General features: G+C 38.4%; 1 protein-coding gene across 2 annotated transcripts; it reads left to right on the plus strand.

The window, feature by feature from the left end:
• The first annotated feature begins 2,063 nt into the window (after positions 1-2,063).
• Cibar1 (CBY1 interacting BAR domain containing 1) lies at positions 2,064-21,080 on the plus strand. Of its 2 annotated transcripts, XM_032905724.1 has the most exons (10): positions 2,064-2,361; positions 2,780-3,014; positions 3,985-4,005; positions 4,882-4,950; positions 5,534-5,635; positions 7,986-7,991; positions 9,531-9,635; positions 17,705-17,818; positions 19,502-19,621; positions 20,809-21,080. In XM_032905724.1, exons 1-10 carry the CDS (start codon positions 2,129-2,131, stop codon positions 20,890-20,892), a joined length of 1,089 nt encoding a protein of 362 aa, XP_032761615.1. In that variant the 5' UTR covers positions 2,064-2,128; the 3' UTR covers positions 20,893-21,080. The 2 variants fall into 2 exon arrangements, with proteins under 2 accessions (XP_032761615.1, XP_032761623.1); XM_032905732.1 differs by lacking the exon at positions 3,985-4,005 and having other exon boundaries at positions 2,067-2,361.
• The last annotated feature ends 3,547 nt before the right edge of the window (positions 21,081-24,627 follow it).

Genomic DNA, 24,627 nt, shown 5'->3' on the forward strand with positions numbered 1-24,627 from the left:
TCGTTCCCAGAACCTACACGGTGGTTCACAACAGCCTACAACTGCAGTTGCAGGGAAACCCATGCCTTCCTGTGCACACATGGTGCATATAAACTCAAGAGGAGCACACGCATTCACATAAACATAATAAACAAATCTTTCAAATCTGGCAAGTGTGTACAAATAAATGTTTGGTTGATTCACAACTCTGGCAATTCAAGGGCATGGTGCTAGTGGCTGTGCTCCGATAAAGTCTTCATAGACTGATTTGGTCATAACGGTAGCAGCTGATGTGGATGGAAAAGGTCACATCCAGGTGGGGTCAGACTCTGGTCTATAACCTCTCTAGACAATTAATAATAGGAGATTCAAAAAGACAAGCAAACAAACAAACAAAAAGACACCTCATTCCCTTCCAAGAGTTGTACTCTTATAGGATACATTCGAACCATATTCAAACCAGCTGGTTCTGGTTCTGCCTTTGGGGGCACTCATGCACTGTTGTGAACCAGGCCAGAATGAAGGGAATAAAAAAATTACTGGGGCAGGGGGAGTCCTTGGTACACAGGAACTCCGTTGGCTGGCATGTCAGGGAGAAATAAGCCTTCTCCAAGATGGTTTCCAGAGTTACAGCTCTCTTTATTCAAGGGTATTAAGGGCTATATAAACCTTTGGTGGTGGGTAGGATTTATTTCAGCGTGAGTGTACCTTATTGGTTGGTACTGGGGTACTGGGAATGCTTCATTTGCTTGAATAGGAATCCCAGTTGCTTAAACCTGTAATTCAGCCACTAGGCTCGGTGACTACCTCAACTGTGGTGGAGGTGGGGGATCACAAGGACACACGCACCACGGTGGCACGCAGGCCCAGAACAAGGAGGGAGCAATTCTTACTCCTACTGGTCTTAAGGTGAGATTTGGGGTTTAGACGTCTCGATGCCCACCTCCCAGTTGCAGGATTCATTTGCTCAACATCATAGCCTTCAGTGAGATGATGAAGCTGGTAGCAAAGTCACCTTCTGGACCAAAGAACAGAACCGAAGAAGAACTATCCCTGCCATCTGCACAATCCCTAGTGGATTTTTGGAAGCCACCAGGTCTTATAATTTGTTTATACAACAAAACTTGACCCAGTAGCACATTTCTGGGTTGTATTATATGTGTTTGATCCCTCCACACTAGCTTTATCCCTTCATCGAGGCTGTGAGCTCTCCTAGAGAGAAGACTGTCCTGACCTTAGGTTAGGACTCTATTCGCAGAGGCTATGGGCATTCGAGAAGCAGACAAAGCTAAGTTGGACTACGAGTTCACTCAGAAGAGAAGCCTCCCTCTCAGAAGTTAAAGGAAGGCTCCAGATTATCTGTGTCTCTTTAAACAGGGGGGTTTTCATTCAGGCCCACGCTTCAGTTGGGTCTAACAATCTTTTTCACAAAGTAGAAACTCAGTTAACTGCAGAGGGAAGAGATGAAATTTTAAAGATGAAGCAGTAGGCTCTGTTGGGCTGCCTAGATTCGTTGCTGATGTTATTTTGTTTGGTTTCGTCATTGTTGTTGTTCGTTTCTGTTTGATTTATTTGACCAAACTTAGAGTTACTTGAAAAGAGGGAACTTAGATCCTGAAAATGTCCCTGTCAGATTGATCGGTAGGCTGTTTTCTAGATTGATGATTGATGAAGGGCCAGGAAATACTGTAGACAGTATGGGCCCTGTGCAAGAGGTCCCGAGGTATAGAAGAAAGTCAACTGAATAGGCCAGCAAGCTGTGTTGCTCCACGGCCTCTGCTTCAGTTCCTGCCTCCAGGTTCCTGTCTTGAGATCCTCAAAGAACTGTGACTTGGGATATGTTAGCCAAAGAAACCCTTTCCTTCCCAACCTGATTTTTGTCACAGCAATAGAAATCTAACTTATAGAGTAGAGCGGTTCTCTCCCAAAGGCAGCTTCCGCGAGCCACACATTACATTTAACAAAGAAGCACGGGGACAAGCAGGGCTTTAAGTCCGCACATCCAGAAGCAGAGCCTGAACCCCATTCACCTTTATTTTCACGTTTCCCTTCCGGTTGCTGGGGGGTTGTTTTTCCTCCTTTGCTTCCAGCGGCCCCGGAGGGCTAGAGAGCTCCACTGAAGGAGGATGCTTGATGTTCCATCCGCCCAATGCCCTCTGGTCTCCCTTGCCCTTCTCTTGACCGCCGGGGCGCGCGCCGCGTCGCCACGGAAACGCCGGACAGGAGCGGCGGCGCGCCAGGCGCGCTCTCGGCTCCCGGTGGAAGTGGCGGCGTCTCCTGCTCCCGCGCGCCCTGGCGGCCCGGAGCCGCGCTCGTTGGGCTCCCATCCCGGGTCCCCGGCGGCGCGAAAGGCAAGATGTTGAGGCGTAATCTGGATGACCGGTAACCACCCGGGGCCTCGTCGTGCAGGCCGGCGGAGGGAGAGGGCCGGGTGGGCGAGAGGAGCCGGGCCTAGGGCCTGGAAGCCGGCAGGGGCTGGAGGAGGCCGCACGGTCCCCATGGCGCTCCGCGGCCGAGAGAGTCTGCGGGCCGACCGGTCCTCAGGAGCTGGACCGGGCCCTGCCGCGGTACAGAGCCCAGGAGGCCGCTCCTTCACGGCCCACCGGGCCCGGGCCCTTCCCCAGGCCTGCAAGGTCCTAGGCTAGACCTGCATGAGGTCCTAGAGAAGGGCGAATCTTTGGGAGAGTTGGGAATGTTGCCCTTCAGGGCTTCAGGATATCCCGGGAATGTTTGCATATAAAATTAACCGGGACACCATCTTACTGTTTTAAGAACAGTGTTCTGTGTCTCCTTTTTCTAGAGACGCTCAAACAAAACAACTGCAGGATGCTGTCACAAATGTGGAGAAGCATTTTGGAGAGCTTTGCCAAATCTTTGCTGCTTATGTACGGAAAACTGCCAGGCTTCGAGACAAAGCCGACCTCCTGGTGAATGAAATCAACCTGTATGCCTCTACCGAGACCCCAAATTTAAAGCAGGGTCTGAAAGACTTTGCCGATGAGTTTGCCAAACTTCAAGATTACCGCCAGGCAGAGGTATGAAGTGAGGTTCTGGTGTCATTGGCCCAAGAAGTAGTGTGTAGGCATTGTGGACGTTCCGTGGTAACCTACCTAGCAGTGGTAAAAGTTCCCTTGATAAATGTCTTTCCTATTTGTAACGCCGTGGGTCCTCTATACGGAACCTTTCTATGACCAGATAGCTTTCAACCTAAACGGCAGGTGTGTTTTGAGTCTTGAGTTTACAGCTACATTTGCCAGCAGGATAATAGGGAGCAGGCATAAGCACTCGTGGGGAAGGAAAGCATCTCTACGGCCTGGGTGGGCCAAGTGCGTTTTAAAGAATGACTAGAGATGGAAATGCTGAACATGACAAGATGATAACAAATTACTAACGGATGGGCTACATGTTGCTGATATTACCATGGTTTGGAAGTTGAGCAAGAAGCAAACCAAGTGATACAGCCGAGAGATTGGCTGTGTGTTTGCTTTGAGTGACCAGAGCCTTGATCTTGGGAGATCTTTTTTAAAAACCAATATTTTCTTAATACTGCATAAGCACTTTCACGTACTTCTTTTAGATGCCAGCTAGCTTAACAAAAGTTGGCATGTTCAAACTCCATTGCTTTTTTAACTTTTGTAACAAGTCCCATTGATCTTTCTCATGTCTAAAGCCTAAAACAATTTTACTGAAAATTAAAACGAGAGAAATAATATGAACTTGTCATCATTATGCATACAAAATTTGAGTACTAATCACTCAGGGATACCTGTAAGAAAAATCTTGAGTTCCTGGCATACACTTCTTCTATAACAAGCAATACTCAGTTATACATGGTAACTGGAGATTGAATGTTTCAGAAATAGTTTTTACTCACAGATAACCCTAAAGTTCTATTTTTACCAGTAATTTCCCCTTTCTAGAAAATTTTTATGCTAGTTATCAAATAGCAAAGTGGACTGATTTGCATTTGCTCTGCTCTGTTTCCCTGCTTACCAAATGGTGGAGATGCTAATGAACATGGCAAAGGTAGGCAAGGGAGAGACAGGGGAAACTGTTAGAACAGGCGTGGATAAACCTCACAGTGTGGAGTCTGAGCTGCTGTGCATTATGCTGTCCTGAATATTCATAACACTGATCTCAGAATTCTGAATAGTTAAGTCATTATTTTTTACATTTTCCTAAACTCTTTCAAAATGAAACATCCACATAACATCATTTCTAGAAACTAAAGAATTGACATGAAATAAAATGGATTGATTAGGTAAACGTGTCATTTTTTCCAAAAGGATTTAATTTGCTGTAAAATGTTTGTTTTAAGAATAGATGTCATTTGCTTGCTCACCCTGACAAAGTTTCAGTGCCCCATCATTTTCTTTTATATGTATTTGTATAAATTTTTTCTTCAGTTCCTTTTACTAATGTTATTAAAAGAATTGCTATTACTTTGTGATGAAAATTTAAATGAGTTTGAGAAACTTTAATTCTTGATGAAAAGAGATCAGCTGTAGAGTTTGGCAGATGGGCAACACTAAGCCCATTGATCTTGTTCTCTGGGCTTTGATATATCATTCCGAAGCTGTTTGCTTTTGAGGGTTTGTTCCTCTGAATGTCCCTCACTGTATTTTTCACCTTTGATTTTTCTGGACAGTTGAGCTATCTGAATTAGGAGTCAGTATCCGTGATGTCTGTAATATCTGACAGTATACGTTTGAACACATAAAAATGGTAACCGTACTGAAACTATGGATGCCTTAAACCTCTGAAAGCTGTAACTTAAAATTTCGAGATTTATTAGCCTGTGCATTATTTATTTCAGATTAAACATGTAGATCTTTATTTCAGGATTTAAATTTTGATATTTCTATGTTTCTTTTCAGTTATATTTTATATAATTTTCAATAGGTTGAAAGACTTGAAGCCAAAGTAGTTGAACCTTTGAAAGCTTATGGGACCATTGTAAAGATGAAACGAGTAAGTCAGTCCATTTTTTTATCTACTTGGTATTATGACAAGGTATGAGGTTTTGTCTTTTTCATAACAAATAGAAAATAACATACAATTATTCTTTTTATATACTTTGAGAAAGATTTTCTTGAATCTTTAAAAATAAAGAATTTATTAAGCATTTTTACCAAGCTTCCTAAGTATGCTAATATTCTATCTTGGCAATAAAAATAATTTACTTTAAACATTTAAAGTATGGATATGTTTATATATGTTTGTTTTAAAGATGGTGACTTGTATTTCTGACAAACTGCTTTTGAAATCAACTTGGAGTAAAATTTACACAAAATAAAATTCTTATTTTTCGGTGCTTGGTTTTTATAATGTTCATGTAAGCATCACCACAACCAATATTATAGTCATGTATTTGTATGGCTCATTTTCCATTCATATTGTGTCTTGAGAAAATATCAATGAAACACATAGGCTCTCATGTACACACACACCCCTCTACAGTACTCATAACTCCTATGTTCACAGTACCAAAGTCAAGCAAATATTCTTCCATTCTTACTGTAGGATGTTTTATTAAGAAAATGCTTATTTACAGGATGATCTCAAAGCAACATTAACAGCAAGAAATCGAGAAGCCAAACAGTTATCTCAGTTAGAAAGGACACGCCAGCGAAACCCATCGGATCGACATGTAATTGTATCCTTTGGATTTTGGTCTTTTTAAAAAAAGGTTTTGTGGGGTATGCAGTACAAAAGTAAATGTATATGGAAAGTATACATCTCTAGTTCTAAGTGGAGAATTTTCATGTCAGTGGCAAAAAGAATCCCATTTAGAAATCCTCACAATAGAAACTAGGCAGCTGTAAAGTAGTCCCCTCTCCTAACCCAGTCCTGTTTGTTTTTCGTGATTGACTACCCCCCAGTGTGCTCAGAAATGTTGATGTTTTCAGGGTAAATTAAAAAGTAAATGCTAATGACTCAGCGCCCTGCCTGCAGTACTTTTAAGGGAGGGGGAAATTTTCCCACAATGTCCTTCATCAAAAAAAATTTACATGAAATCATAGTGATAACTTTTATTCAAACCTTCAGGAGATTTCAGTATAATTAAGCTCATAGCAAGACACATGGTATCTAAATAGGAATGTCTGTTATAAAAATAAAAAGGAGCTTCTAGAAAACAATTACATCCTGAACTAAAATGTGTTTCGTTGATGACCAGCAAACATATGCAGTGCTGGTAGAAAGCACTAACAGCTCCCTGCCATCATTCCCCATTCTAACTTACCTGAGACACCCTCCTGCTCAAGGTTAGTTCTGCCCAGGCCAGGCCAGCCCGACACCAATAGGGAGTGGCTCTTTTGGGGCACTGGATGTTGAAGAACACCTTCATTCCTGAAGGGAGTCCCCTGGGCAGTGATTTGGGACTGCACCATTTACCTGGCCTGTCTTTCTTTAGACCAAAGATATATACACCCAACCTTTTAAAAAAGAAAAAGGTATTTAAGTTGGGCTGGTGCAGAAAATGTATTGGACATTTATCGGAGCTTAGGATTTCAAACCACAGTCTTTTTTAAGCAAGCTGAACAAACTAGAGAATGCTAAAAGTTCATGCCTGACAATTAGAGATCTCTGTCATCTAGAGACTTATCAGTGTTTAAGAACTAAGTCAGCAATCAAAATTTGTTTTGTTCTTGGGGTGAAGAATATGAAGGCTGGTAAAATATAACATCTGGGGGTTGAGGATTTAGCTTAGTGGTAGAGCACTTGGGTTCGGTCCCCAGCTCCGAAATAAAGAAAAAAGAAAAAAAAAATATAACATCTGTAATCCTGCATAGTTGTTGATTGAATCATAAGTTTCATATTGATCTTTAACATAGAAATGAATATTCTGCTAAGTCAAACTTTTCTGACTTACAATGCTTTGTTAACACTGCTGTAGAGGAAGGAGCAGTCCTTACGGCATACCTCAAACAAGGTGGGAAAAACACATTACTGTTATAGGTGAATTGTTCTGCTCACTAGTTAAGACCGACTTAAGCATTCTAATAACCTGAAACTAGAGCATAAACCGCATTATACATGTAAATGTATTAAATATAAACATAAAAATAGTCAGGAGCATCAGAGTATTTTTACCAGATGTGAAGATAGACCCTTACAACTCGAATGTTTACTCAGCAGTATGCTAAAGTTCAGGGTATAAATGAGTCGGAGTAGAATGAAGATAATCCTGGGATCTACTGTCCACCCCAAGGTACCAGATGACTTCTGAATGGCTGTAATGCCGTTTGAGAGCATCCGTGTGGCTTCCCCCTTACCATCTTTGAAAGTCTGGCTAACTGGATATCTGCTGCTTGCAGAACTGTCTTAACAGTTCCTGCTCAAGATTGGTTTATTGTAGAATTTTGAGCAGTTTTGAGTAAATATAATAACAATCAGATATGTATATTTTCTTTGCTAAAGACTGGCTCTGGGAGTCCTCTGCTCCCAGAAAGAGGATTTCAGACCTTAGAAAAGGACAGAATCTGCCAGGTACAAGGCCCCAGCTACTCTGAGTCCTATGCTTTTCTAAGCTAACCAGTCCCTAAAGAGACTTGCAATTCTTAAACTAAAATATAAGGAAATGAGGACAAAAACAGGTTACAAAATAAAAGTCACAAGAACTGTATATCATATATTGTAATCATTAGGAGTCAGTCCAAGTAGTCTCAGGAAAAAAAAAAATCAGAAATCAAGTAACTGACAGCCATTTTCAGAACAAAACTTCAAAGGGACTCTACATTTGAATTTTCTGTTTTTAAAAAAAAAGCCCAGAAATGTATTTAAATAGTTTTTAATACTAGTTAGGATGAAGTCTTTTTTAAAACTATGTTTTATGTGGTAGATATAAGCAAATACAGATACAAGTTACATACTTTAAAGTGCTTAGTATCTTAAAGTTATGTACTTACACTAATTGTAAGAACAATTTTATAAAGGTATATGACTTGACTTTACAGTGTTCAATTCCCTTTGAAATGTATTTTTTCCTTTATGAAAATTCTCAGTCGCAGGTGGGCAATAAATTGGTGTGTCAAGAAATGGATCCTGAGAGTAAACCCATTTACTTGTTTCAACTTACAGATTCTTTTAAAAGGAAGCAATAGCTAAATCACAGAGTATTATATCTCAAAACTTTGATGACAAGTTCATATTAAATGATATGACTGTAGAGCAAATATAATTTTAATATAAGAAACAAAACTTTATTAGGAGTAATCTAATGGAACTGAGGTATGTTTTTTTTTTTTAATTGTTGGTACTGCTTAAGACAACTTTTAATGTCTAGTAGCAACTATTGTTCTAAAGGAAATGATGCTTAAAGAGAAATGACATGATTAAATTGGAATTTTCTGTACTTACCAGTACCGTTCCTGCTGTATGTGCCTAAATTCTTAATATACACTAGAGTATTAGAAAACAGCTTTTTAAAAAGAAAGTCTTCAATCTATAAGTGAATAGTTATATATAGATAGTGGCTGTGATAATTGATTTTACAACACAGATCTAGATAGTATGGAATGCATGTATAAAGCAAAACATTAAAACTTGCCATTTAATATATTAGTGATACATACATACATATTACATATATATACATATTACATATTACATATATATATATATATATAGAGAGAGAGAGAGAGAGAGAGCATAAAATGAAGCAGTACAATGCTCTTAGCTTGTAAGAATCTGATTAACCTGAGCATGATAGTGCATGCCTATAGTCCCATCACTTGGAAGGTAGAAGGAAGATCAGAAGTTCAAGGTTTTCTTCCACCAGTTTTCTTACAGCCAACATAGACCATGCTATATCTATTCCAAAACTATATAGATGTAGATACGATATGCAGATATGGTGACACATGCCTGTAATCAGTAGTTAAGAGGCAGAGGCGTGAGTTCATAATCAGCCTGTGTTAGAGAATCCTAGGACAGTAGTGGATCTGTAAGGAGTCTCTGCCTCGAAAATTAAAGAATTCTATCTCCTGCACTTGGGGAACTCTTAGACAGCGATAAGACACTGAGTCTCCCTGGCCTCAAGCATGTGCATGTGGTAATAAATCCTTGATCTCTGCAGTGGAAATCGGTGTACCTGTGGCTCTTCTTGCTGTGTCCTCCTAGTCCTCCACAGTATTTTATTCCATTAATGTGTAAAGTAGTCAAGTCAGATAATCTGTGTTAGATTAATACACTGAGAACAGTAACCAGTTACAAGTCTTGTCTTTGAGGGAAAGGACAGTGAGACAAACAGCACGGAGGGAGATAGAAGGAAGCGGAGAAAACAAAGTAGTTTTACAGTACAGCCATGAGTAACAGGGAAGTAGGTTTGAAGAAAGGACTGTTGTTTGAGATTAAATGCCTCTCAACAAGCGTAAAGCTCTGTGTTGTGCATACTATAAATATAGTGCTTTCGTTGTATGTGGTAAAAGGTAAATTTGAACAGTTTACACTTTTAGGCCAGAAAGCCAACAGTAAAATAGTAACTTTCACCAAAAGATTCATCTACTGGATTCTGAAGACGGTTTTTGTTGGGGCATTCATGTTTTTAGGCAGAAACTGAATTACAGAGAGCCACAATTGATGCTACCCGCACCACTCGTCATCTGGAGGAAACTATTGACAATTTTGAAAAGCAGAAAATAAAGGACATAAAGGTAATTAACTTAATACAGAATGTTGTCTAACCTTACTTAAAGTGAAGGAAAAAATAACATACTGATTGTTAGCCTAGAGTTCTTAAACTAAAAAGAATTATAGACCAAAATTTATCAAATCTAATTATGAATACAACTGTAGGTTAAGTGGGGGGTGGAGGGGCCCGCTGTGGTCTGCTCTGTCACAGAACTTGGAAGGCAGGGAAGTTTGACCATACTTAACCCCATGCCGCCAGGCTGAGAAGCCATGGGACACCACCATGGGTGCCGGGAAGCAGAAGTGCAGTCTGAGTCACCGGATAGCCAGAGGTGGCTCAGGGGTCCCCGGCCTACCAGGAGGCCAGGGCTGTCTGGTTCTCAGGCTCTTGGGCATCCAGGCGCCGCTGGAATGCTGCCCCAGTGCAGGGCTGGATCTAGCCCTGAGTCAAAGGAGAAGAAGGGGAGATTTCTGGCTGGCCCCGCTGTGGGGAGCCCTTGGCTTGACTGCAGTAGACTTGAGCTTGGTGGCAGGTGCTGCTGGGAGTGCAGGGAGGCCTTCTGCAGGAGATTACGCTGCTCTGTAGGTGAAGGGCTTCTCTACAGATCCTCATGGCGGATCCCAATAAAAAGAGCCAGTCCATGATTTTAAGACCTTTATCATCATGAAGAAAGTGGATGAGTAAAATCATACTCCCCTTCTCAGAGTGGGTCTGAGATTAAATACCTTTTGCAGGGAGGAGTATCTGGGAAGGGAAATTCATTGACTAAGCCTCCAGGCCTTTAGGTACCTCATTATAATGGAGATCTGTCTTGACCTGTGGTCAGGTCCTCTACCTGTGAAGGGGCTTGGGGTGTTGCCTTTATGTAACTGATAGTCACAAATCTATGGAGGACTGTGGGCTTGTGACTGGCCTGGTTTCCTAGAAGTCAGGGGAAACACCTATGGTCCCTCAAAGTCACTGGGGTTCCAAACCTCCTCAACCAGGAACCAGGGTCTTTCAACTGTCCCACATATAATGGTGCGTTAAAGGGGCTATATTAATTAATTTACTTTATATTCCAAGTGCAGTTTCCCCTTCCTCCTTTCCTCCCAGTCCACCCCACTCCCCACTCCATTTATTTCTCCTCCCTTTCTCCTCAAAAAATGGAAGACCTCCCATGGGTATCAACCAGCCTTGACATATCAAGTTGCATCAAGACTAAGCAATAGTTCTCCCATTGAGGCTAGACTAGGCAGCCCAATAGGAGCAAAGGGTCCCAAAAGCAGACAGTAGAGAGGGCCCCTATTCCCACATGGAGGAGTCTTACATGATGACCAAGCTGCACAACTGTACATATGTGCAGAGGGCCTAGGTCATGCATGCTCTCTGGTTGACAGTTGAATCTCTGTGGACCCCTATGGGCCCAGGTTAGTTGATTCTATAGGTTTTCTTGAGGTGTCCTTGATCCCTCAGGCTTCTACAATCCTTCCTCCCTGGCTTCTGCAGGTTTTCCCAAGCTCCATGTAATATTTGGTCTCTGCATCTGTTTCCATCAGTTGCTGGGTGAAGCCTGTCTGATGATGGTTATGCTAGGCTCCAGTTGGCAAGTATCATTAACAGTTCTAGGGTGAGCTCCCTCTCATGGTGTAGGTCTCAAGCCAGACCAGTAATTGGTTGGCCTTTCCCTCAATTTCTGCCCCACCTTTACCCCTGTACATCTTATAGGCGGGACAAATTGTAGATCCAAAGTTTTGTGACTGGGTTGTCCTCTATTGCAAATTTTGTCTGGTAACAGGAAATGGCTACTTCAGGCTCCATGTCCCCCATTGCTTGGAGTCTTGACTAGAGTCACCCCATGGCTTCCATGGCTTCCTGGTAGTTTCCACTGCCCTAGGTTTCTAGTTTGTCCCAAAGACTCCACCCCACTAATTTCGATTGCTTTTCCCAGCACTCTTTCTCTGCATCTTCCCACCAGATCCCTCCTGTTCTCAGCCCCACCCCCATGAAGTCTGCTCCCCTGCCCACCTGATGCCAATTCTTTTTCTCCTTCTAAGGGAAATTCATACACCTCCTCCTCCTTGAGCCCTCCTTGCTACTTAACTTCTTTGGGTCTGTGGGTTGCAGCATGGTTATTTACCTAATGGCTCATATCCACTTATGTGAGTACATACCGTGGTTATATTTCTGGGTCTGAATTTCCTCACTTAGCATTTTTTCTAGTCCCGTCCATTTGCCTGCAAAGTTCTTGAAGTCATTGTTTTTAATAGCTGAATACTCCATTGTGTAAATGTTACATTTTCTTAATTCATTAGTTGAGGGACATCTAGATTGTTTTCAGTTTCTAGCTATTACAAATAAAGCTGCTATGAACATGGTTGAGTATTATCTTTTTGGTATGGTAAGACATCCTTTGTTTATATGCTTGGATTTATATAGATCTAGTCCTAATTTTCTGATAAGTTGCCATATTGACTTTCAAAGTGACTATTCAAGTTTTGACTGCCAACAGCAGTGGAAGAATGTTCCCCTTACTCCACATCCTTAACAGCCAGAGCTGTCACTTGTGTTTTTGATCTTCGCCATTCTGACAGGTTTAAGATGGAATCTTAGTGTTCTTTGATTTGCATTTCCCTGATGGCTAAGGGTGTTGAACATTTCTTTAAGTTGTTCTCAGCTATTTGAGATTCCTCTGTTGAGAACTGTGTTTCTATCTGTACCCTGTTTTTTAATTGGGTTATTTGGTTTGTTGATGTTTAGTTTCTTGGGTTTTTTATATATTTTAGTTATCAGCCCTCTATCAGATGTGGAGCTGGTAAAGATCTTCTCCCAATCTGTGGGCTGTTGTTTTGTCCTTTTGATAATACCGTTTGCCTAACAGAGTTTTTTCACTTCCAAGAAGTCCTATTTATTCTTGATTTTAATGCCTGAGCTATTGTTCTGTTCAGGAAATTGTCTCCTGTACCAATATGTTCAAGGATATTTCCCACTTTCTTCTCAGTGCAACTGGTTTTATGTTGAGGTCTTTCATCCATTTGGACTTGAGTTTTGTGTAGGATGATAAATATGAATCTGTTCGCTGATTTGTCTTCTACATGCAGTCATCCAGTTAGACTAGCAACATTTGTTTTAGATGCTTTTTCCACTGTAGAATTTTGTCTTCTTTATCAAAAATCAGTTGTCCATAGGTATATGGGTTTATTTCTGGGTCTTTGAATCAATTCCATTGATCAACCTGTTTTTATGCCAATACCATGGTTCTTATTGCTATTGCTCTGTAGTACAGCTTGAGATTAGGGATGGTGGTATCTCCAGAAGCTTTACACAAGATCGTTTTAGATATCCTGTTTTTTGTTTGGTTGGGTTTTTCTTTTTTTCCATCTGAAATGGAGTATTGATCTTTCAAGGTCTATAAAGAGTTGTGTTGGAATTTTGGTGGGAATTACATTCAATCTGTAGATTTATCTTGGTAAGATGGGTGTTTTTACTGTTTTAGTCCCATTAATTCATGGAATGAGAGATCTTTACATCTTCTGATATGTTCTTTCTTTCTTCAAAGACTTGAAGTTCTTGGCATACCTGTGGCTCACTTGAGGTAATTTCTTTCTCAGCCTATTTAACATTTGAATATAGCAGGGCTACTGGGCTTTGTTGTTGTTTAAATTTTTTTTAGTTTATTTTGTGTTCAGCAACTTTGCTAAAGGTTTTTATCAGCTCTAGGAGTTCCCTGGTAGAATTTTTAGGGTCACTAATGTTTACTATCATACCATCCACAAATAGCAACTTTGACATCTTCCTTTCTAAATTATGTTGTCTTGGTCTCTTTTAGTTGTCTTATTGCTCTGACTAAAACTTCAAGTACTATATTGAAGAGATATGAGAAAATGAACAGCCTTGTCTTGTCCTTGATTTTCGTAGAATTCTTTTGTTTTTCTTCATTTAATTTGATATTGGCTATTAGCTTGCTGTATATTACCTTTATTGTGTTTAGTTATGTCCCTTGACTCCCAGATGTCTCCAAGATGTCTTCTAACATGAAGGGGTGTTGGATTTTGTCAAAGCCTTTTTCAGCATCTACTGACATGATCATGTAGGGTTTTTTTTCTTTCAGTTTGTTTATATAGTGGATACATTTTTATGATGGATTTTCTTATGTTGAACCATCCCTGCATTTCTGGGATAAAGCCTACTTTATTATGGTGCATGACCTTTTTGATATGTTCTTGAATTCAATTTGCAGGTATTTTATTACTTTTGCATCAACGTTCACGAGGAAATTAGACTGTAATTCTCTTTGTTGAGTCTTTGTGTGGTTTACGTATCAGGGTGACTGACCTCATAAAATAAATTTGGCAATGTTCTTCCTGTTTCTATTGTGGAATAGTTCGTAGAGTATTGGTATTAGCTCTTCTTTAGAAGTCTGGTAGAATTCTGAACTAAAACCATCTGGTCCTTGACTTTTTTTATTTTTTTTAAGATTTATTTTATATATGTATGAGTACACTGTAGTTGTCTTCAAACACCAGAAGCATCAGATCACATTACAAACGGTGGTGAGCCACCATGTGATTGATGGGAATTGAACTCAGGACCTCTAAGAGTCCAGCCCAGCCCTAAGCTTTGGGGGAACAGGACTGTTAATGATTGCTTCTATTTCATTAGAGGTTATAGGTCTATTTAGATTGTTTATCTGACTATTATTTAATTTTGTAATTGGCATATGTCATGAAAATTGTCTCTTCCTTTTACATTTCCCAATTTTGTGGAGTACAGGTTTTTAAAGTAAAATATAAAGATTCTTGGTATATCCACAATGTTTGTTCTGTTAATTCAATCTCTGTTCATTCTGATTTTGTTAATTTGGATACTTTCTTTCAGTTTTTTTGTTTGGATAAGGGTTTGTCTATCTTGTTGATTTTCTCAAAGAACCAACTCTTTCGTTGATTCTTTGTATTGTCCTCTTTGTTTCTATTTTATTGATTTCAACTGTTTATTTCTGTCCTCTACTCCTTAGGTGTGTTTACTTCTTTTTGTTCTAGAGCTTCCAAGTATGCTGTTACATCCCCAGTATGAAATCTCACTAATTTCTTTGTGAAGGCACTTTATGAAAGTTGTGAACTTTTTTCTCAGCAATGATTTCATTGTGTCCCATAAGTTTGGGTTATGTTGTACACTCATTTTTCACCAAATTCTAGAAACTTTTTTTTGTTTCTTCCTTGACTCCATGGTCATTGAGTAGAGTTGATCAGTTCTCATGAGTTTGAATGCTGTCTTTTGTTTCTATTGTTGTTGAAGTCCAGCTTTAATCCTTGTAGATACCTGTCAGGTCCATTTGAGGCATAATGTCTGTTAGTTCCATTATTTCTCTGTTTAGTTACTGTCTGCATGTCCTATCCATTGGTGAGACTGGGGATTGAACTCTCCCACTATTAATGTGTAGGTTTCAATGTGTGATTTAACCTTTAGTTAAATTTCTTTTACAAATCTGGATGCCCTTGCATTTGGGCATAGAATTGAGACATCTTATTGGTGGATTTTTCCTTTGATGAATATCACTTCTTTTAATTTTGGTTAAAAGACTGTTTTGTTAGATATTACAATGGTTACACATACAGGCTTGTTTGGTCCCTTGCTTCAACAATTTTTTTCCAACATTTACTCTAAAGTACCAGGGCTGGTGGTCCTGGGTTCTTTTCAAAGGTAGGCTGAGCAAGTCATGATGAGTAAGCCAGTAAACAAGTTACATGGCCTCTGCATCAGCTCTTGCCTTCAGGTTCCTACCTTGAGTTCCTCCTGCCCTGACTTCTTTCAATGATGGACTAAGATGTAAAACTGGAAGCCAAATGAACCCTTCCCTCCCCATCTTGCTTTTGGTCATGGTGTTTTACCGTAGGAATATTACTGCTAATAGGACTGTAACATTAATTCGTATCCACAATAATGAACTGGTTTGGTTCCAAATATTCACAGTTGCCTTTATTGTGACAAACGTGCAGATTTTACTTTCTCATAGGGTCTTTGATAACAATGTATGTTATAGTTGAAAAATCCTAAATATTGCTTAATAATTATATGCTATTAAAAATTAAGTTTTGCTTTCAGTGCAACTTTTCCTCTAACAGCTTTTTTTTTTTTTTGTGATTTTGCTATGGTACCAATATTGCCACTTATTAGCTAACCCTTCCTTTGACCTGTAAATGTTTTTCCAGTGAAAAACAATCTATGACTTTTGGGTTCACTTTTTGTGTCCCACCTACATGTGAGCTACCTCCTCAGTGTTATAAATTTCCTGCTCAATACTGAGTACAAAAGTGGGGCAAAGAAAGTGCAGAAATATGAGCTTTACTGTGTACTTCCAGGGACTTTCTGGAACACATGGAGCTACACAGCGTATCCAGGTTCCTTTGTCTGCATTACTAGTCCCACAAAAAAATTTGTTTTTTTTACAAGGAGAAAGGAGTAAGAGAAAACTTCCCCTATGAAATAGCAGATATAATTCAAAAGTCCATAACTCACTGTTTAAATACGTACAACCATTACCAGTTTGGGAACATCTTCATCACCTAGCCTCTGTATACTTTACCTTTAGCTCTCTGCCTGATTACTAGACCTAAGAAACCATTACCCTTATCTCTGTGGGTAGAGCCATTCTGGACATTTCACCATGTACAGGACAGTTTTTGTGTTTTATTTCACTTAGCATGTCTATAGGCCTATCCATGTTGTAATATGCATCACTCTGTTTTTGACCAAATACATTTGATTATAAAAGATTGTTTATGTGTTACTGAGTCCATGGCTACTTAACTATTCCCATTTGGCTATAACTTTATACATTCATAAACACATTCTTGTGTGGAAATATATGTTTGCACTTCATATCTTTATATGAAATACACATTGAATATATATTAAATATGTATGAATATAAAATGAAAAAATTAAAGAGTTAAATGACTGGATGCAACAGTAAACGTCGGAGGGATTGCCATACTGTTTTGAGGATGCTTTACCATTTTACATCCTTCCTAGCATTGTATGATGGTTCCACATTCCTGACTCCTCAGTACATTCTTCTTACTAGACTGATCGGCTTGTTGCCATTCTGATGTGTATAAAGTAGTATCTCATTGTAGTTTTGATTTGCAATCCTGAATAATATTTACTGACTGTCTGTATATATTCTTTGGAGAAATGCCCATTCAGGCCTTTGTCCATATTCCAATTGGGTGGTCTTTACTATTGGGTTGTAAGTGTTGCTTTTATCATGTTCTGGATACAAGTTCCTCACTAAATAATAGATGTCCTTGCTTTGTCACGCTGTCAGTTGTCTGTGTTTTCTGATCCTATTGTGAACACACATTTTGAATTTTAGGGATATCTATTCAGTTTCTTCTGTTGCTTGTGGTTTAGTGTCACAGCTTACTATCCATTGCTAAATAAATGGTGGGTTCTCTGAGCTTTTCTAGAATTGTTTTGTGATTTTTCACTCTGAAAAGTGTGGGAAGGACTTACTTTTACATTCATTCTCTTTGTAGAGCCTGTAAATAGCTTTGGCAGGCAATGCTTCACGTTTCTAGTCTTATTAATCTGACTGTGTCCTTGTATAGTAGCACAATGGCATCATTGCCTGGTGGACTTTTTTACCCTATCTTAGGGCTACTCATCTTGATAATCAGGTACATACTAGAACACAGAGGCCCCATGACCTACATCACCACATAACAAATACTGTTGGTCAGTTTCATGGCTCTTCTATGACGTCAATCTTTAATCAGTTTCAAATTTTTAACACAATTACTAATAGGCATGTAATAATGGATTACATAGTCATGTACAATTTAGTTCTTTATTTTCATACAAATAACTTTAAAAAAGGAGAAGTGACTAGTGGGTATAGCAACACTTTGCACAATTTAAGTATGTTGCTGTAAAAAGCCATCACAACTTTTTATTCTCAGTTATCTTTTGTCTGGTCCAAAAACCAGGTCTTAGTAACACAAAATACTGAGACTATATAATAGAGAATATAAAACTCTATAGTTCTTAAATAAACTCTTAAATACATACAAACTCAAGACTTCCTAAAATTCCAACCTTCTTGTTTTTCAGAACATATTATCTGAGTTTATCACAATTGAAATGCTATTTCATGGCAAAGCTTTAGAGGTCCTCACTGCCGCCTACCAAAATATACAAAAAATTGATGAGGATGAAGACTTAGAGGTAAGTCTACATATAAACTCAGTTCTGTTAGTGTGCAAATGTTTTAGAGCTTCAGTTTATATGGTAATGACCTATATTATTATGTGTAACCTAAATACTTACCTTTTGTGAGTTTTCCACTTATACCTGGTTAAAGGATGACTGGGTATTCTCTCCAGCTACTCAGCCCAGTATTTCATCCTCACTCATATGCATGTGATTTTAAGAGTATTCAACTGAACTTGTACACAATTTTAAAATAGCAAATGTTTATATAATCATTGCTTTGCACAAATCTATGCATCTTAACTATGCTAGTTGTTCCGTCAACTTTAATAAAAATACATATTTCCTCCCTTAAAACTGAAATATAGTCAAGAGACTTCCAGGGGTCTGACAGCTCTTTTAGCAGCACGAGTGAAAGTCATGTCTGTCACAACATGATTCTTAATGCTTTGTGCTCAAGGCTACTACACTTGAGGCTTGTACCATTTCCTGCAAGGAAAAACACTGCATTTAGTAACAGGTTCAAGTGATCTGTGTACCTTTCCTGCAAAACTTTTTTATCAGGCTCCTTCCTCTATCCTTCCTGACTTGTGAACTGACATCTGTTTGGTCATTAATTTTCCAGCTTGTTCAGTGGCCGTAGATAAGTTACACTGTGCTCTTTTCAGCTTATCACTGCTCTCCATAAGCTAGCTACTGAGTAGGCTGTAGAGAAGAGATAGCTGAAACCTCAACGTTTCAGGGCTGTATGAGATGTGTGTGTGAAATTCTTTCACGTTTGAATCCAGTAGCATTGAACACATTACCCTCACCATCATTATAAAATGGAAACCAGGCTGTTACATCCTAGATGTCTGAGCAGTCACTGCAGCACCGGTTATGCCACGTAGCATTCAAAACTCGGGGATTTTAGTAAAACAGTCTGTTTGCCAAGGCAAACTGCAGCCCACCAGCAGTTCTCAACCCATGGTTGTGAACCTGTGCAGTTGGGGATCACATAAGGAAATATCAGGAAAACAAATATCCATTGCATTCAAAACGAAGCAAGATTAGCTATGAAGAAGCAAAGAAAGAATTTTACAATTGGGGACCACCATACACGAGGAACTTCTTTAAAAGGTTACAAACATTAGGAAGATTAAGAGCCACTGTTCTAGAAGGATCCTGTAGAAACCAAATCTTTGTAAATTTGTAGTTTTGTGTAGGAAGAACACGCATTGGAAGAGATTAGAATGACAACTGCTCTAAGAAGTGGAAGAGTTCGCAGGGAGGTGTTTAAATGCACACCTGATGATCTGACTCTCCTGTTAGGAATACAGGGGAGTACAAGAGATACGAAGGCTTGAGAAACACTGACAACACTGGGAGCACTGTAGTCCAGACTCTAACACTGTTGATATCCCCTTAGGGGTAGGGTGGCTCCAGTCTGCACTGTGCACAATGGCACTGCTGCAGCAAAGTCAGTGAAAGATGAGGAGGCAAAGCAAACAGAACCAAGGACAAATGCACAGCACACGAGTTTGCAGTTGCCTCTCAGACGATTTCATGGTTGCTCCACACCACTTATCAATCTGCAAGATTCTTCTACAAATTTTTACCCTTTTCTAATTTAACTAGACTTGTAATTAAGAATGTGAAGTTGGTTATCTAGATGTTCATTTACCGTCCAATTTAAAATATTGTTTTATATTGCAATAGGTTTTCCGAAATTCTCTGTATCTATCAGATTACCCATCTCGTTTAGATATTGTAAGAGCAAATTCAAAGTCACCTCTTCAGAGACCACTATCAACTAAGTGCACATCTGGAACTGGACAGGTAAGCTTAAAAAAGTGAAAAGGCATTTGAGTTGTTGACTATTGTTCAGTGCTAAAAGTGTTTCTCCTCTTAGGTGACCTCATACAATGTCTTATCTCTGGCCATTGTTTTTTCTCTGAAAATTGAAGGTATCTATAATTGCTCTCTATGTATTCTCTGAGGCAGAACAATGAAGAAGCAGATGGGAAAGACAGAACAGTACTCATGTAGATTTGATGGATGTAATATAAACAAATTCTAGGGTCAAACTACGAACTTAATTTTTTTTTAAAATTATACGTTTTAAAATTTTCCTAAGCATAATTCATGGACTCAGAACATAGGTCTGTAGATCAACAGCCAAACCCCTAAAACGACTGCAATGGACCAAAATCTGCTTTGCCTCAGAATTTTAAAACTGAATAAACAAAATAATCTCAAAATACAATTTTAAGTAAAATTTGGATAGGTAAATATTCCTGTCATTAGATCCTGTGCACTGTTTTGCATTCCTCTCTTTCCCCTTGCCAAATTACATTTCTATTACTTTACCCTTCACACACAGTCCACAAAGTTACGTGTTTATATTCCATACAAAGTTCTATCTAAAACGTTAAGAATCTTGTATACCATGATATTTTTAATATTAACTCTACTAACTTGAGATCAAGTTCCTGGTGGGTTAGGTAGAGTTGAGATTGTGTGTATACTGTAAAGATATTGAGCAACATGTCTGTGTGACCCACATCCACAGCCTGACCAACTCTGCTCTGCACACAGTGCCCAGTGTATCCTGGGTGCTCTAAGTCGCCCTCAGAGAAGTTATAAGATATAAAAGGGAACGTAAGACGGATAGCTGGGGAGTATCTTTTCAATTCATAACACATCATTCTATTGTCAATATTGCTGTCTGTCTAACAGACTTACCTGGTTCTACCATCCACTTTGATGATTATCATGCACATACTGCTATGTTGTTTAATTTTAACTTACCATAACTTACCATTTAATTTACAATACACAGTAATGGTATTTTACGTTACTGAACCATACTACTAGAATCAGATATAGAAATAGAGACTTCAACCTTAAAATCACAAGGAACTTCAACATTTTCTGAAACTTCTATATTTCTCTAATAAAAACACATGTAAGGATGCCAAATGTATAAAAATATTTTTATTTTATCCTTTGTTGTTTTTCAACAGATAGCCACCTGTCGAACAAAAAAGGATCAACATGTAGAAGATGAGGATGATGAAGAATTAGATGTTACAGAAGATGAAAACTAATTTATAAAAGAATTCACATTTCTGTTTTCATGTCATATGACTTGAAATGTAGGATCACTTTATACTGACTTGCAAGGTTAAAGTATAAAATAAAATGCTACTATGAAACTGGGGGTAATTAAAGAAAATTATGCTAATAAGAAAAAAATGATTTTTTTCTGAAATACATACAGCCTTTGAACATAGTATCTATGGTAGTATATAATTTTTCTGTGTATGTTCTGTTAATAATTGTTTATTTCAAAGCATTTCAGATTTAACACTAAATATGTGTGTGACACACAAACACACACACACACCTATTAAAGGTGCAAAAACATAAGTGAATGACAAAAATATTCAATAAATCCTTATTTTTTTCTAGGAATAAGTTCCAGTTTTTGATTACCAGAAGAGGTCAGTTAATAATCATATGCCCTAATGCCTTAAGTAAAAATATTGCTTCTTTTACTTTTTAGTGTTTTCAACTAAAATTTAGCACAATGAAGGTATGAGGTACTGATAAGTTTTATAAATGTACATATAAATGATTACATTCTAATTTAAAAGACCACATTCAGTCTTTCTTGTTTTAAAACAAAAGTGATCTCACTGTACAGCTCAGTCTACCTGTGTAAGGCAAGTAATGTGTTAGAAATGTTCCCTCATCGTAGAATGCCATAAAGAATCAAACACACTCTACTGTCTTATCGACCCACCACTGCCGACATATATATACTCTATTGCTAAAGCTACAAAACTTTGTAGCTTTATCTGACCATTTTCTTTTGGTAAAGACTCATGCTTTTATGAATCCCAAAGCAATTATCAAAACAGAAAAGTTTGTTTTTGACAAAGTATTGTTTCTGAGAATACATTTAAAGTTCTTTCTAAGATCAAATGCTCTGAATGCTATGAAGCGCTAGGTAGGTATTAAGGAAGTGAGGGTCTCACTGAAAGTTTATACATTCTTTTTTTTTGTTTTGTTTTTTGTTTTTTGTTTTTTTAAGTTTATACATTCTTGGTCAGTATTCATTATTCAAATTAGATGTTAGGGGAAAACAGCTATGGTATTTCTGATGCTGCAAAACAAATAGAAACTCCTCTCCAGCATCAACTGGCTCATCTATCAAGTTAATGTCCAATGCAGCAAACAATTCTGGGCAGTCGCTGCTATTCAGAGAATGTCCTAAGAACAAATGTGGTGATACAAGTCTGTTCTCCCACTACTTGGAAGCCAGAAGCAGGAGGATCACTTGTTATCCTTGGCTTCAGTGAGTTTAGGACCAACACTGTCTACAGGAGACTGTCAAAACACAAAGATGATGAACATCAAGATTCCTATGTAAACATGTTTATAAAAATAAAAGGTATATATCACAGTTTGAGGGCAGTGAGGCAAAAATAAAGTCATTATATCACTATTTACACAACCAGGTACACTGTAACTGCATTAAAGAATGTGAGAACTGGACTGGTGGTTAGGACTAGTCTAAAGTGCATGGTGGGGCTCTGGGCTTCATTCCCAGCCACCCCCCTCATCAGCACAAAACAGGAAAAACTCAACATGTTAAAAAGCCTACATCTCTAATAAAAATGTAAATTTAACTAATGTAAATTAATGTAAAATTTTTACATCTCTAATAAAAATTAAGATCATCAGATTGATAGTTATGAACATCAGCTAATGCAGAATATAAAAATAAAAGTGACAAGGTCACTGCTTAATAGGGAATAAGGATCAAAAACTCACTGCTTTTTAACACTATTCTCAGCTGCTTGACGGATGAATATTTCTAGGACGGTTTTGTATTTCATACAGGACTAAGTTTACTTTCTAGATATTTTTACTATTTTCTATGTACATTCTCAACAGAAAAAACATATAACATGAATGCAAACTGACATTGGGTGTTGTAAAGAGAATACACTCCAAGCATTGCTACTGTGGTAGACAGAAAACTGGCCATGAAATCCTGAAGCTGGGCAATGAAAACACGAAGCTTCAGGACTATTCTCCCATGTGTTTGAAACAACTGTGTACAGTTAGTTCCCTAGAGTTGACAAACATGGAGACAAATAGGATGAGTTGATTTACTAAGTTCCACGGTATAAATATTGCCTACTATCACGGCCAACCGAAGTTAAATCAGCATGTTACTCAGGCAGTATTAGAAAGAGATGTGCTTTAACATTTGCCGGTCTCCTATTTAAGAAAGACGTTTTCTACAATAAACTTGTATAATGAAGCTTACAAAATAATAAGCCTGAAGCTGAGGGACATGGCTCAGTCAGGAACGTGTTTACTGCACTACCACAAGAACCTGAAGCTTCCAGGCAGCAAATACAGGAGAATCCTGGAGATTTAGGCCAGACCCTCCAGCAAATTGGTGAACTCCATTTTCAGTGAGAGACCTTGCCTCAAAAAAGTGAAAAGTATTTGAGCAAGACACCACCTTCAAGTTCTAGCCTCTGTATAACCACACCAATACATGTACAGTAAGCCTGATAACTGAGAAAACAGAACACACACAGTACTTATTTCAAATCAAGGCAGGGGAGTGGAGAGATGGTTCAGCAGTTGGGGAGCACAAACTGCTATTGCAGGGGTTCACTTCCCAGCTCCCCCAAGGTGGCTCACAACTGCCTGTAGTTCCAGTTTCAGGGAATCTGATGAGCTTGACTAGGTCCAAAGACACATGATGCACATACATACATGCAAATCACTCACACATATAGAGTATTAAGTGCACAAAAATCCAGACAGAGCTTCTGTTTACCAGGTCCTCTGTCCACCACTAACACCCCCACCCAGTCTGAGAAGCGATTACATACTCAATATTCTTTCACTTTAAGCTTTATCTTAGGGTCTCACTATGTTTCCCTTAAGCACTCCAAATGCTTCATTTTACCTGTAAAAGCCTACGAGTTTGAAGACTATGCCTTTTTTTTCCCAACAAAATTTACTGATTTAGTCTAAGTAGGACATTTACTAGTAAAAACAGAAGCTTCACAGATTTACCTTACTGAAAGACTACTGAAAGTATTCTACACTTCTGCAATAGCTAAATGATATACCATATAAAAATAAATTCTCAGTGTGGAAAATGTCTAGGTGATGGAAATGTGTGAAACTGTTTCATATAAACTATAAAAATCATAAAATGAAAATGAATTTTGTTTTGGAAAACAATATAATGTATCCCAAAGGAAATTATAAACTCTTAAGTCACTTTCTCCTCAATTTAACGTTTTAAGTACCATAGTTTTTAATCATTCTTCAAGTGCAACATTAAAAGCAATCAGAATACTACTTACTTCTGAAAATATTTTATCATGTTACTAAACTTTAAACTATCATTTACGAAAGTGACACAGTAAAAAATATTTATGGACAGGGTATAATCGGGGACCTGGTGGTGTTGAAATTGGTTAACTTAGTCTGACTTCAGGCACTTTAACTTCTCCTAAATTCATTTCTCATTTATGAAATAGAGATATAACAACATTAAGATCATATGTATAAATTGCTTATTTCCTAATATAAGGATCCACTGTCAACTATTTCCATTATTATGGACAAAGATGATCTAATTGAGTATAAGCAAAAAAAGTATCAAAAAGTCAAAATTCACTGAGAAGTCTGCATTTAGTTAATCTATGCGTAACTACAAAGTTTCAAAGCTAAGATGAATACAATGAACCACCAGTAAGTTCTTCCTAGAAAAATTGTTTGTCATATTCTTCCCAGCCTCA

This window comes from Rattus rattus, chromosome 1 (assembly GCF_011064425.1).
Source record: "Rattus rattus isolate New Zealand chromosome 1, Rrattus_CSIRO_v1, whole genome shotgun sequence".
NCBI lineage: Eukaryota > Metazoa > Chordata > Mammalia > Rodentia > Muridae > Rattus > Rattus rattus.